The following is a 14,137-nucleotide window of genomic DNA, read 5'->3' as shown; positions in this document are numbered from 1 at the left end:
GCTGCTATAGACCAATGCTAGATATTGGCAAAAATAAAACACACCTGACCCTCAAAGAATTAATTTCAGGGAGGGAGGGGAACAAATGCACTCGGATAATTCAGAACAAATAATCACAAAAATAACTTATTGGAGAGAAGCAGTGCTGATGGCAAGAGAGAGAATATAACTCTTGTAGAATCTAGCATTTAAAGGAAATGGGGAAACTAAGAGGGAGAAGAAGGGTGCTTGTGGAGAGCACATGGAATAAAGTCTATGCTTTATCTCTTTCCCACCTTCTGGCAAGGATTGTGACTATGTTCCACACTGCATCCCACTGATACCTTTTTCTAGCAATTCAAAATCATTGCAAAGGTGGACACAGACTGACTCCTCTTGGAGGGGTTGCCTGTAGAGGAGAGTTCCAGGAAATGAAGGGAACATCATGCTTGCCTACTAACAATGGGTACCATTGATTCTCTCAACCCATTACCCACCTCCCTCTGCTTCAGCTCTAATTTTTATTCTGTGTTTGTTTTACAGTTGTTCAGCACATCAAGAGACATAACATCGTTCTGAAAAGAGAACTAGGAGAAGGAGCCTTTGGAAAAGTTTTCCTAGCCGAGTGTTATAACCTCTGCCCTGAACAGGAAAAGATCTTGGTGGCTGTAAAGGTAAGACAATCTCTAATTCCTGACAATTCCCTGTCTAAGAATGACACTTAAAATGATTTTAGCAAGCTTTCAGGGAACAAAGAAGTAATATAGCAAAATGAATAGAGTCCAGAAGATATGCATTCAAATACCACTTTAGTTCAACTTTGATCCAAGTTCAGTTACCCTAGACATTGTCTCAAACTCAAGGCTTCAGTTTGCTTATATGTAGTTTCCTTATATGAGATAATACTAGCACTTACCTTCCTGGATGATTGTGAAGATCAAATAAGATAGTGTATGCAAAGCTCTTTATAAATATCAAAGTGCTATATAAGTGTTAAGTATAATCTCTATATATTGACTAAATTGGCTGCAATCTGCATTGATAGATGGTATCCCCACACTGGGAGTTTCTTTCCCTAGTTAAATCATGAATTCTTTGAGTATGTAAATATTCACAAACAAGCAATCCCTGTTATAGTGAATACCAGTGGTCATATCCACTTTACTAATGAAATAATAAGACATTCTCCCCAGGGTCACCTTTATAGGACTCAGTGGATCATAAAAGTCACCAGGCCAATCATCAGTTTACTGATAAGCAATTAATCAGAGATTTACTCAAGACCATTTAATGTGACAGAATCAGAACTTGAACCGAGATCTCTGGTCTTCATATATAATATCCTTTTCATTGTACTGCTCTTTGTGACCATTTACATGTAGATCTTACTGAATTCTTAATTACTGTTCAGAACCAAGACTAACAGAATTGTGGAAAGAGAGAATTGTAAATCCCATTCAGTCTAGGAACATGATAAAGCCAGCAGGAACCTGCTTGGGAGAGTTGACCATTAAATTGATTGTAAAATTTTCATTGTGAACATTTACTCCATGGAAATCTGCAAAACCTTCAAGTCAGGTCTTAATTGCTTTGTTGATTGTTTAGACTTAAAGAACCATCAATAATGCCAATTAAACCCTAAATTATGTTGGGAACACTTTTTTTTCCTGCAGAGATGATTATTTAATATTTACCAGAAAAGTCATGCTTTAATTTGGCTTTGTCTTACTCTAGCCACCTAGAATCTTAAGCCTAGGATCTACCACATGTCTGGACATGTGGAAATGAGAGCTGGAGCATTTTCTAACCTTTCTTAGTAGGGAGATGTGGATGCTAGAATTACCACCATTTGTTTTGTTTTTTTTTCCTTTTGAAATCCTTCCTGAGTTTCTAGAATTTGGGGAGAGTTCTAAACCCAGAATAGAGTGAAATTAGGAAACATCCCAGCTATACCTTTTTTCCTCTAATTAGGCATAATATATTCTTGTCACAAATGGATTTTATAATGCCTTTCATTAAAATCATGTGATTTGCATAAAGAGAAAATAATTGCTATGTACATAACATTTTTTAATTTGTGAAGCACATTTTGTCTTTTGTTTCATTTGAACCCTACAACAATCCTGTGAGTTAAGTACTATTGGTATTATTATCTCCATTTTATGAATGATAAAACTAAGGCTCAGAATAGTTAAGCTGACTTCTTCACAGTTACCTAGCTCCCAGAGTTAAGGTTCAAACCCATGTCTTCCTACTTCCAAATTGAGCACTCTTTCCACTAAGTCCCAATGTAAATGAAAATTCCAGGAAGAGGTGAAATTTCCCGTGGTTTCTTTTACCCACGAGAAAAATTGATTTAAAAACATTAAAGAATTTTTGTAAAAGTCCCAAGGAATCTTTTATAACAAGATATCACATATAAAAATTGTTTATCAAAGTATTGGGTCACATATAAAATATAAAGTCATGAGTTTCTTTAATGACATGTGTATATAATAAATATGGATGTGACTATCCACAAACTTTATTAAAATGTCATTTTTTTTTTTTTTGTCTTGAATCATTGGTGGATATTCCTTGGGGATAAGGAAGGGAATGGTGTATGTGGAGGAGGATATTAAGAAATGGATACTTTCAATCTGAAATAACTTCTTTTAAAACATGCATGAATAAATCTTAAACATTTAATTTGGATTAAGGATCTTATTATTATCAGGACAACATTTCATTGTTACAAGGGTTTTACGGCCTACTATTGCTGTGGTTAGTGTTCATTAACTAGCATAATGGGCAGCTAATAAAGAAAAAGACTATTTAAAATGTCTAAACTTCTCCACTCTGCAGACTAAACACTTTAAAAGTAGCAGATGGAACTCAGCTTTTTCCAAGGGGAAATATTCTACATGTGTTTTTCTTGTCATAGAAAGGAACTAACTTGGGTGGCAAGAAGTCTCAGGGACTGTCAGCGAATTCCTTATTTTGAGCAAATGAAGGCTATAAGTCTCTAATGATAACCAAGTTCATGTTTATAAAATAAATATAAGCTTAGTGAATGGATAAAGAATGATTCATTTGGATAGGGTTGAGAGGGGAATTAAGGAAGCCTTTGAGAGATCTGGAGTTTAGGAGGTCAAATAGTGGGAGGATGGGGGGTGGGGGGCATTGGTGGAAGCAGTAGGTTTGACCAAGCAGAAGGCTTAAAAAAAGAAGAATCTTTCCTTACTCTCAAAATGTTTAACTCCTCCTGTCTCCCTTACTTTCTTCTTTCATAGACTACCCTGAAAGGGAAGAGGGGGAATTATAAAAAATATCATTTTCAGAATACTATTTCTACATTTCTGTAATTCTTCTAATAGTTTTTATTTCTCTCTTGTATTCTTTATCTAAAGAAAGGATTCTTTAGATAGGAGTAGCACTAATAGGAACATTTCACAATTGTGGGACAGTGAATAAACTGGCCTTGAAGTTAGGTAGAATAGGGTTCAAGCAATAGTTCTGATATATACTCACAAGGTGACTATGGGCCAAGCATTTAATTTCCTCAAACCCCAGGCATTCTCTCTAAAAATGTCAGTTAATAATAAGTTCCACTTCTGCCATTTGCTACTTCCATGGTCTTTGACAAGTCACTTAGATTATTGGGCTTCAGTTTCCTCAACTCTAAAACAAAGGGACTGGATTGGATGAGCTCAAAGATCCTTTCCATTTTGAATTCTGTTAACTTGAGTTCCTTGAGTTATAGATGAGTTGCCAGTCACCATGGTATAGGGCCAAGGTGTCAAACTTGCCACCCAGGAGATAGTTAGCAAAACTCCCAAATGCTAACTGGAACAAATTAAAATATAATTGAGAAATGTTTAACAAAATAAACAAAAATACACTATGACAGATAATATTAATATGTGATTTTCTAAATAATATGTTGCTGCTGGAATCCATTTCTATTTAAGTTTGACCCCATTGCTGTTGAGAATATCCACACATAGATTTCTGTACTTTGATGAAATGGTATTATCAGATGATAAGGGGAGTATAAGAAACAAAACATCTTACTGACACACTGATGAATGTAGGGAAGATTTATTTTACATTCTTGTAAAAATAGTTACACTCCAATTCTGTAGTATGGGAACACAGTCATAGAAGCCAGGTCAAGCTTTTTTAAGGGGTTTAGTTAGTCCTACTTCTTCCTTCTTCTGAATCTTGACTAATCAGGATCCTTTCCAGATTACCATTTTCCCTTATAAGATATGTAATATATCCAATTTTAAGCAAAATATGACCAGAGCAGTTCTTTAAGCTCCTGCTGTTGGTTACTTCTTCACTCTTCCAGTCCTTCCTTGTCCAAGAGGGAAACTCCCTTTTCTTATTTCAGGGAATATTCCTGTTCAAATCTAAACCTAATTACTCTTTGATGTCTTTGTAGGTTTCAGTTTTCTAATTTAAATTTCATTTCTCAAATTTAATTTTTATAACTACAGAAACCAAATAAATGCCTATCCAATTCCCACAAGAGAATCTAACATAGCTGTGCTTCTTGTAATGCACTGAGGAGGAAAGGTATTCACAGGGATTTGAACTCCAAATTCAGAACATCAACATGGGTATTACATTACCCAGGGCTTCAGTGATTTTGTTTGGAAATTCAAGTGCTTGGACCTATTGTTGAAGCAATGGCAAATCTTTAGAGAGATGGCACCTGAGACCAGACTATCCTGCTGAGATTTGAGCAAAGCAGTACATTAAAGGTCTTACCTCCATGATAACTGAATCCTGGCCCTAACTCTATAGCTATATATCTATTCCATACCAGGATTCCCATCCACCCTGAGAAACTGCAGGGTCATAACTGTTAGACTGTTCTTGTACTCTCTGGTTCAAGGTTAAGCACAGGACGGTGGAAAGACTTTTCAACAAGATAATAGCTTTATCCTAAATCCAGGTCTGTTGCAGAAAACATTGAATCCCTAGGTTCAGAATCAAGGCTCTGTGATGTCACCAAAGCTGTTTGATGAGGTTCCAACTTATTGTTTAGTAATACCATTTTAGCTCCTATCATTATAGCTCTGGAAGTCTATAGAAATCAGTAACAAAGGTTTTTACATTAGTGTGTCCAGTGTTTTGTGCTTTAGGAGAGTCTCAGTGTCGAATGAATGAATGAATGACTTGTTGAATTTCTTTTCAATACCCACACCTGTTTATGTGCTTTAAATTAAAATAGTTAATCAATAGCTAATCATGTCCCTAATTTGTATACAATTAATTTAGTGACAAAATGATGGAAAAAAACAGAAGCTCCTTACACCACTTTTTCCAGCACTTTGCTTCTAACAAGATATTCTCCTATTGTCATTTGACCAATACGGCCAGAGCAGACTTTAACATAAATAATTGTGCCCAAATTATGGACTTCCTACTTACCCCATCCCTTCAGGTGGACGTAGCTGCTCATACCACTTAGATGAGCAGGAGAGTCACCAACTGCACTTACTCTGTTAGATAGAAGACAGCTGGCCCTTTCTATCTGGCCTGCCACTCCATGGCCAGGTTTCTGGCCATTTCCATCTGACTTGCCCATGCAATGTGAGAATCCCTGAGCCTTTTCATCCACCTTACCTATAATCTATAACCTGCAGAAGAACATATATATATATCTGTATATATATATGTATATGTATACACACACACACACACACACACACATATATATATATATATATAATTTATCTGCAGAACAGATGGAAGGGTCCAATGTTACTCACTGTTACTCACATGTATATGTGTACATGTGTATTTATATATATATATATGTAAATATATATATACATGTGTATATGTGTAAATATATATGTGCGTGTGCATATATTTCTCCTCCTAGTATGCCCCTCCCTTAATAAAATAAGCACTTCTTGTGAGCAGGAAGTTCTCATGTGTCTTGGTAAGTGCTTATAGTGTTTAATAATATTTTTTCATTCATTCATTCACTTATTCCCATCCCATATGGACTTAAACTAGAAATATGATCTGGCTGTGTTGGGTGAATGGAGAAGGGGGCAAACCTTAATAGAAGAAAGATCTTTGAGAAAATATGTTAAAGAATTTAGGGAAGTCCCTAAATTGTTTTCTCTCTTCCTGACTCTAAATTAATTCTATTCAAATTCAGGGTTTGATTAGCTGTTGGTTAACTAATCCATTCCAAAACAAAAAACTCAACAAATACTGAGCATCTACCATGTGCTAGATGGCAAAGATTTATAGACAAAGGGAAAAGTAGTGTCTGCCTTCAAAGAACTTACACTGTACTGCAAGATTTGAGAACATTGATCCAATTATCCTTCTAGCAACCATCTTGTTCATCAATCAATAACCACAACCCCAGGTGAACTCTATGCCCTAGGACCTGCTGGTTACAGGTTAACATATGAACTACTTTAGTGGGACACTGATGGACACCAAATATCAAAATAAGCAGAGAAAAGTCCCCAGTTCGGGGCGGGGGGTGGATGCATTATGGAGAATTTTTAGAAAAACATAGACAAGAATGAAACAGAATTCATTGACTTATTGAAGACTATTGATTAGTCTTTGAGTTTAGCTATGCTCTTTAAAAAGTCTCAAAAAACATTGAAAAGTTGTGTTGGAATTTTGTTATTATTCACCTTCTTGCATGAATTTAAGCAAAAGTATGACCTCAACCTGAGATGTGAAAGGCTATATAACTGGAATGTGCATGGTATTACTATGAACACAAAATGAGGAGCCTAGATACATCTGTCATTTACTCTCTCTGAGGCTTTAGACAAATTACTCTGGGCCTCAGTTTCCTCATTTGTAATATGAATTACCTCCAAGGTTCTAAATTGGTTGCCTATTATCCCCTATATGTGTATTTTTTCTGAAACTATGATTGGATTTAGGCATTAGGGTTGAAATCACATAAAGACATGAATACTTTTTGATATATTGAACAAATGAATAAAAAGGGATCTGCTCTGTTCCAGGTACTGAGGACATAAATATAAAAGTGAGACTGTCCCTGTCCTCAATGAACTTGCAGTCTCAAAGAGAGAAACACATACAGAGGAGTCTTGACAAAGGAAGGGATTTTTGGTTTGGGGGTATCATGGCAATTGTGAGCAAAGCCATAATAAAGTATCAACTGAAGTAGGGAGAAAGTACCCACAATTAGTTATCAATTGTCACACACTTTCTAGGGCTATTTTTAAAATTATTGCTTCCAAAGGAAAAGGTGAGGTAGCAGAATGGGGAAGCATTGGGGTACATGTAGTAGCAGGGCAGGTGACAAGATGCACTAGATTCCTGCTGATGGATGGATGGAGCATGAAACTTATTCATTTATTTTAGCAACAAAATCTGAGAAAGGCCACCTCACACTCAATCTGGGATCATTTGCCCTGTTCTTGTATGTGATCTATAATTTGAAAAACCCATCCAAAAGACTGCTTCTTTCTCAAACTATAGAAAACAATATTTTTGATTTGTTCACATTTTAAAAGAATTTCCAGTGATGCAAAATCTAGGAGAGTACATTCTAAATGAGACTAAAAAGATACTCTTTTGCCAGCAGTAGTAGGATACCCTCACCAGAAGTATAAAACTAACAAAAAATAAAGGTATAGTTTAGGGAGAAAATAAATTGAGCAAGATTGCCAAGGAATGAGCATCTTCTCACCTATTTGGAATTTCTGTCAGTGCTTCTCTTCATTGATTGGAAGCTCTTTGGGGTCTTTGACATGCCATCTGCTTGTTGCTTAGCAACCCTTGCAGCATTGTGCATGCATGTTAAGAAATAGCTGCTATTGTGCTGTATTCTTCTTTAGGGGGAACTGCCTGGGGTTCAAAATAGAGTGCTTTTCTTTCAGACAGATGGATGCCATTCAAAATCTTGGGGTAGATGTTGAAAATTATTTAAGGGCTGAAGCATGCATAAGAAATCTGGCTTAGGATAAATATAGATATATAGACATACATGAACATATCTGTCCTCCATAAAGTATCTGGGGATTTTTAAGCCATAAAGTTTCTAATTTTCTGGGTTATTTTCATATTACCTTTAGCTTACGGGAGAATAAATTTGCCAGCTGCTTTCTTTCCCTTTTATATATTACCACTGAACATGTAATGAGGACATGGGACAGAGTATCTTTTATCTTTCAAGTAACTGAGTTATAAATGCAAGGAGGGGCTGCATTCTGCATTCTCTGTTTTGCCTATCAACACATTTGCTATTTCAGCCTACATATATACAGCATTCTATAGTTATACTTTCAGTTATATCTCTTCATACTATAAATTTAAAACAATTGAAATAGAAACACATTATAGAATTCAGATTGAAAATCCATATATCTTTTCTCCACTAAGAAAAATCTCCCATGATGCATTGGGCCATAGTATAATGGAATATTGAAGCTCAAAGGGACCTGAGAAATCATATATTCTAACCTTTCCTATATGTCATACATGAAAAATCTGAAACCAGAGAGTGTTTGTGGTTTGACCAATCATATAAATTAAAATGACTATAAATTTAAGTTGATGCAAAAGAAGAGACATTTGTTGTGACAAATGTTAATCTTGAGTTCAACAAGATACTTTGGTCACCCCCCTCTTTAAATCAATGGTGATGATAATGATTTGCCTAATATTTGGGGAGTAACTACAAAAAAATTACCTCAAAAAGCCTACTAGCCATGATATATTATCAACAAGCTAAGTGATCCATCACAAAATAGGTTTTTTTAAAGAATTAGTTATAACACCAGGTATGGGTAATATTCTAGCTCCCTATTACACAATAAAGTGATTTGAAGAAATATGGACCATAAGATCCTAAGGTTAAAACAGGAAATTCAACAAGATGCATAGACTCACTGGGGCTTACTTTTCTCTTCTGTAAAATGACAGGGGATTTAACATATATTTTTACCAAGTTTGATATATTGGATTACTTGCCATCTAGGGGAGGAGGTGGAAGGAAGGAGGGAAAATTGGAACAAAGGTTTTGCAAGGGTTAATGTTAAAAAATTATCTATGCAAATGTTTTGAAAATAAAAAGCTTTAATAAAAAATAAAATAAAATGAGAGGATTGGACTCTAGTCTCTCAAGTCCATTACAGTTCAAAATTTATGGTCCTAAGACTTGCCATGCCTAAAATGGACTTTTCTTCTTCCCAGTCTCCATCACTCACTATACAAAACCCAGAGAATACATTTTCCTCCTTGAAGTTGTCTTTGATTCTTCCTTTCTTTTGAGATTTATCTTCATGAATCTTTCAAGACACTCTCTTTTCTGGGCTTAAGCATTTTCTAATTTGTGTCCTGCCTCTATTAGAATACAAGGTCCTTGAAGACTGACTGAGTTTGGCTTATTATTGTTTATATGTATATCCAGAACTTAGCACAATGCCTGGCAAGTGTCTCCCTTTCCCTTACTCTTACTCTTTTTTCTCCTCCTCACCTCTCCTCTTTTTCTCTCTCTTTTATTTCCCTCCCTTTTTCTCTCCTTTCTTCCCTAGCTTTCTCTTTTTCTCTCCTTTTTCCCTTTCTCTTCTCCCTGCCCACCCATAGATTACCTCCTTTTTGAGGACATTGTATGTTAAACATCATTTTTTCTCTTTTATCCCTAGTATCCAGCACAATACCTTGACAATTGAAGTTACTGAACTGAATTTTGATGGTCTTTTTCTGAATCTTAGCCAGTTTATTAATTTCACACTTCAAAAGATCTGTGATTTCATTGGTTTGGGTACATCTTCCTCTGACACAGTTCATAATACCTCCATGTCTTAGATGACAGTATATGTGACTATTTTCATGAATTGCTATGACCCCAAAATCTATTACCTGGTGGTCAGCCATCTGCTGATGAGTCCTCTGAACAACAGATGCAGAGTTCATTGGCATGCATTTAGTCAAAGCCTTTCCATTTTGAAATAGGACCTGCCAGGTCTTGGGCTTTGTTGGCATGGTCTTTGAGAATCCAGGGTCACCTCTACAGTATCAAGAGCCACAGGAGTGAGACTGTAGCAAGGCAGCTTAACCAGTTTTAATCTTTTAAAAAATTATTGCCCTCCATTGTTTTTATAGCACCACCACTCCCAACTAAATGCATTTCTTTGTAACAAACATTTTTAAAGGTTAAAATTTGTTTTGTTTTAATTAATTAATTAAATATTTTTCTAGTTATATTCAAAACATTTTTTACATTTGTTTTTAAGATTTTTGAGTTCTAGATTCTCTCCCTTACCCCCACCACAATTAAGAAACCATATGTGAAGTTGTGCAAAACATTTCCATAAAATTCAAGTTGTGAAAGAAAATATAGATCTTCCACTCTAATGAAAATAAAACTCTCAAGAAAAATTAAGCTAAAAATAAAGAGAGAGATAGAGTAATAGAGAATACTTCAATCTATATACAGACTCAGTCAGTTCCTTCTCTGAGTATGGATAGTATTTTTTTATCATAAATCCTTCAGAATAAGTGTGAATGATTGTATTACTGAGATTAATAACGTCAAAATCAGGTAGTCATCCTAGAACATTGATATTACTTTGCATATAGTATATTTGACTTTGTTCATGGAGGACTTTCCAGGATTTTTTTTTTCCTGAGAGCATCCTGCTCATCATTTTCCAGCAAAAAATAATATTCCATCAGAGAAATTTGCTTCAAACAATTTTTTAGAATTGCTATTTCTGATTGTATTTCCCTCCCATTTATTCTCTCTCTCCTTTCACCTTATCCCCCCTCAAAAGTGTAGCAAACATTTTTAAAAGAAAGAAATGACAGTTTGGTATCACCCATAAATACATTGCCTGAGTCTAATGATATATACTTACATTTCATAGCCATTGTCTCTGATCTCTGCAAAGAATGGAGAGAGGGGCATTTTCTTAAAACTTCTTCAGAGCCAAACTTCTTTAATCACATCTTTAAAAAAAAATTGCAGACATAAACCAGACTCATCACTCCAAAAAGTACGCAAGTAACATCATAAATAAAGAAAGAACTGATTTCTAACCTCTCTGTTAGTGGAATACATTATAAGTTTTATCAATTGTGGCTTGTGATTTTGTTTTAATAACATCCTCATTGCATCCAGTTTCTGATCCACTAAGACTTTTCCAGAGCTGGAGACAGTTCAAATGGTTCCTGGTAGTTAAAATTTCATTTCTGAACATTAATACTTTGATTATCATTAAATCTACAAATCAGGGCTTAATTTATTGTTATGTTGGTTCCTAAACTTAAGAAAATAATAGATAAAATGTGAATAATGAAAATTAAAATTTAATCAGAGAGCTGGTTGTTAAACCTTTATCAGGCACAACTAAAAAGGCACTGCTGCCTTTTCTTAGCTTACCTTTATCATATTATTTTTGTTCAGTCATATCAGTTATGTCCGACTCATCATAAGCCCATTTGGGGTTTTTCTTGGGAAAGATACTGGAATGGTTTTGCCATTTCCTTCTCCAGCTCAATTTACAGATGAGAAAACTGAGGAAATAGGGTTAAGTGATTTGCCCAGGGTCACACAGCTAATACCTGTCTGAGGTTGAATTTAAATTCAGCTCTTCCTAACACTCTACCCCAAGTGTCACCTAGCTGTCCTAGCTATCATATATTTATATGCTTTTGGTCTTGAAATCTTCTTATCTTAGACTTACTCATCTCAAATGCCATCTTTCTCAATAGACTTCTTTATTCTTCAATGTCACCTTAATTTTTACTCTTCTCTTTCACAGTTAAAATGATAATCCTACTTTATTCTGCTCTAATGAGATTAGGGAGTATTTGGAATGTTGTTAAAGGTCCAAAAGCTACATTATAGGAAGAATGGAGAACAACTGAAATGCATTCAGAGGAGAGTAGCCAGAAGGCTAAGCGCTTTGGAGGCAAGGTCACATAAGGATCAATTAAAAGAGGGTATTGAGGGGTATTAAGCCAGAAGAAAATGTGATTAGGTATTTCAAATATTTGATGAGCCTTTATATAAAAGTGGAACTGGTTCTGTATGGTCCCAAAGTCCAGAAGCAGGAAAAGTGAGTGGGGGTTGTGAAGAGGCCTTTGTGAACCCCAGATTAAGGACAAACATTCTGATAATTAGAGATATTCCCAAAGGGTAATGTGCAACCTTTGGTGGAATCACAAGTCATTTTATCTCTGGAGGTCTTGCAATTCCCATACTTACATATTATAAAGTACATTATTGTTAAGTCCATATCAGTATGGGCATGATGGATTTGGTCTAAGATCCCTAAGGATTGATGTTATATAAAGGTTTTAATAATTTATGATTAAAAGGAAAGCTAGTTGGTGCAGTACATAGAGCACCAGCCCTGAAGTCAGAAGGACCTGAGTTCAAATGTGGCCTTGACACTTAATACTTCCTAGCTGTGAGACCCTGGACAAATCACTTAACCCCAGTTGTCTCAGCAAAATAATAATAATAATTTATGATTAAGGTATTAAAGCTAATCTTCATAAATTAATCTTCTTCATCATGAAATAAGTAATTGATAGAGATTTTACATAAAATCAGAATCAGTGATGCTTCTAAATGCCTACATTTCCCTATTTTGATCCTGAGCTATTCGGCATCAATCTTAAATGAAATCCTTTGATCTCATCTACTTTACACTAACAATGTAGATAAAGATATCAGTAGGCTACAGATTGTCTTAGAAAACTACAAATTAGCATTATCAAATTATTGTTATTTTATATATATATATATATATATATATATATATATATACATACACACATATTATTTTATTGTATTTAAACATTTCCCAATTACATTTTAATCCAGTTGGGCTGCACTCCTCTTATGGAACTTGTGACCAGCAAGTTGGACACTTCTGACCTTGACCTAAATCATACTTATTGACTTTAGACAGGAGAATTACTCATGGGCAAACTAAACTAAAGAATAAAGGCTCTCTGGGGCAGCTAGATGGTGCAGTGCATAGAGCACTGGCCCTAGGACAACCTGAGTTACCTGACTTTAAATCTGGCCTCAGATACTTAATACTTCCTAGTGTGTCACCCTGGGTATATCCCTTAACCCCAATTGCCTCAGCAACAACAACAACAACAACAACAAAGAATAAAGGCTCTCACTGAAATTCAGATATATTGCTTTTTGTACAGAAGTTTAATTTATCCTTGTATTTTGTCATGGATGTGATGGTACGTACCTGAAATATTCCTGAAGGAGGCAGAGACTGATAGATCACTTAAGCTCAGGAGTTCTGAGCTGCAGTAGAGTGAAAGAAAATCAATCAGTGTCTTCACTAAGTCAAGCACCAATATGGGAAGCCCTCAAGATGGTAGGTAGTGGTAGACAGAAAAGACAAAGGATTACAATTGACCTAGCTCAGAAATGGAACAAGTCAAAGATTACCACTGGAACCATGCCATTCCAATTGGAAAAAAGAGAGAGACACTGTCAAAAACAAAAAACAAACAAGAAAACCCCAACAAAATAAAAACCTACAATGACAAGTAAATATTTCCTTTTATTTGTAGAACTTCTAGGGAAGAATTATTTAATCTCATTTCTTAGATTTTCTTCCTACTGGCCCCTTTTTCATGCCCTAAATTTGTTGGAATCTGCATTCTCTAAGTTAATCCCTCATTACTGTACTATTTGTTTCTTCCTTCTTTAATTAGGATTTTTAATTTAATATCTTGTAGTGACCTCTAATAACATTTGTGCCTACTAATTTTCCCTTCAAAGAATTTACTCAGAAAGTATCCTCCTTGGTTTAAGACAAAGCTGTTCTCAGCACATGTTCAAAAAAAGTTTGATGTTTTCTAGCCTTTCCCAAAAGATAAATAGACAAGAAAAGTTACACTTCCAAATCTTAAGCCCAAAGTACTTAGGGCTATTAATGAAAGAAACCCTACCGTATCTTAGGATGACAACATTATAGATTTAGAACTGAAAAGGACCTTAGAAATCCCAAACTCATCATTTTCCAGATGGAGAAATTAAAAGTTAGAAAGGCGGCCATAAATAATAGGATATTAAAATTAAGAGTCACAAGAATGAGTTTCTTAAGTCCACAAGATATTATATAGAGCCAGTATCTAAACCCCACAGCCTTTGATACTACTGAAGGCT

The 14,137-nt window shown here is 35.2% G+C and overlaps 1 protein-coding gene across 2 annotated transcripts in view; it reads left to right on the top strand.

Annotated features, from left to right (window-relative positions):
- NTRK2 (neurotrophic receptor tyrosine kinase 2) overlaps window positions 1-14,137 on the top strand; it is a 405,329-nt gene that overhangs the window by 299,279 nt on the left and 91,913 nt on the right. For both annotated transcript variants that reach the window (XM_031945457.1, XM_031945456.1), the window contains one exon: window positions 523-653. In XM_031945457.1, coding sequence (XP_031801317.1) covers window positions 523-653 — 131 coding nt within the window. The remainder of the gene's footprint in view (window positions 1-522; window positions 654-14,137) is intronic.

The sequence above is a fragment of the Sarcophilus harrisii genome, chromosome 1 (assembly GCF_902635505.1).
Source record: "Sarcophilus harrisii chromosome 1, mSarHar1.11, whole genome shotgun sequence".
Lineage (NCBI taxonomy): Eukaryota > Metazoa > Chordata > Mammalia > Dasyuromorphia > Dasyuridae > Sarcophilus > Sarcophilus harrisii.
This window is presented reverse-complemented; position numbering and strand designations above follow the sequence as displayed.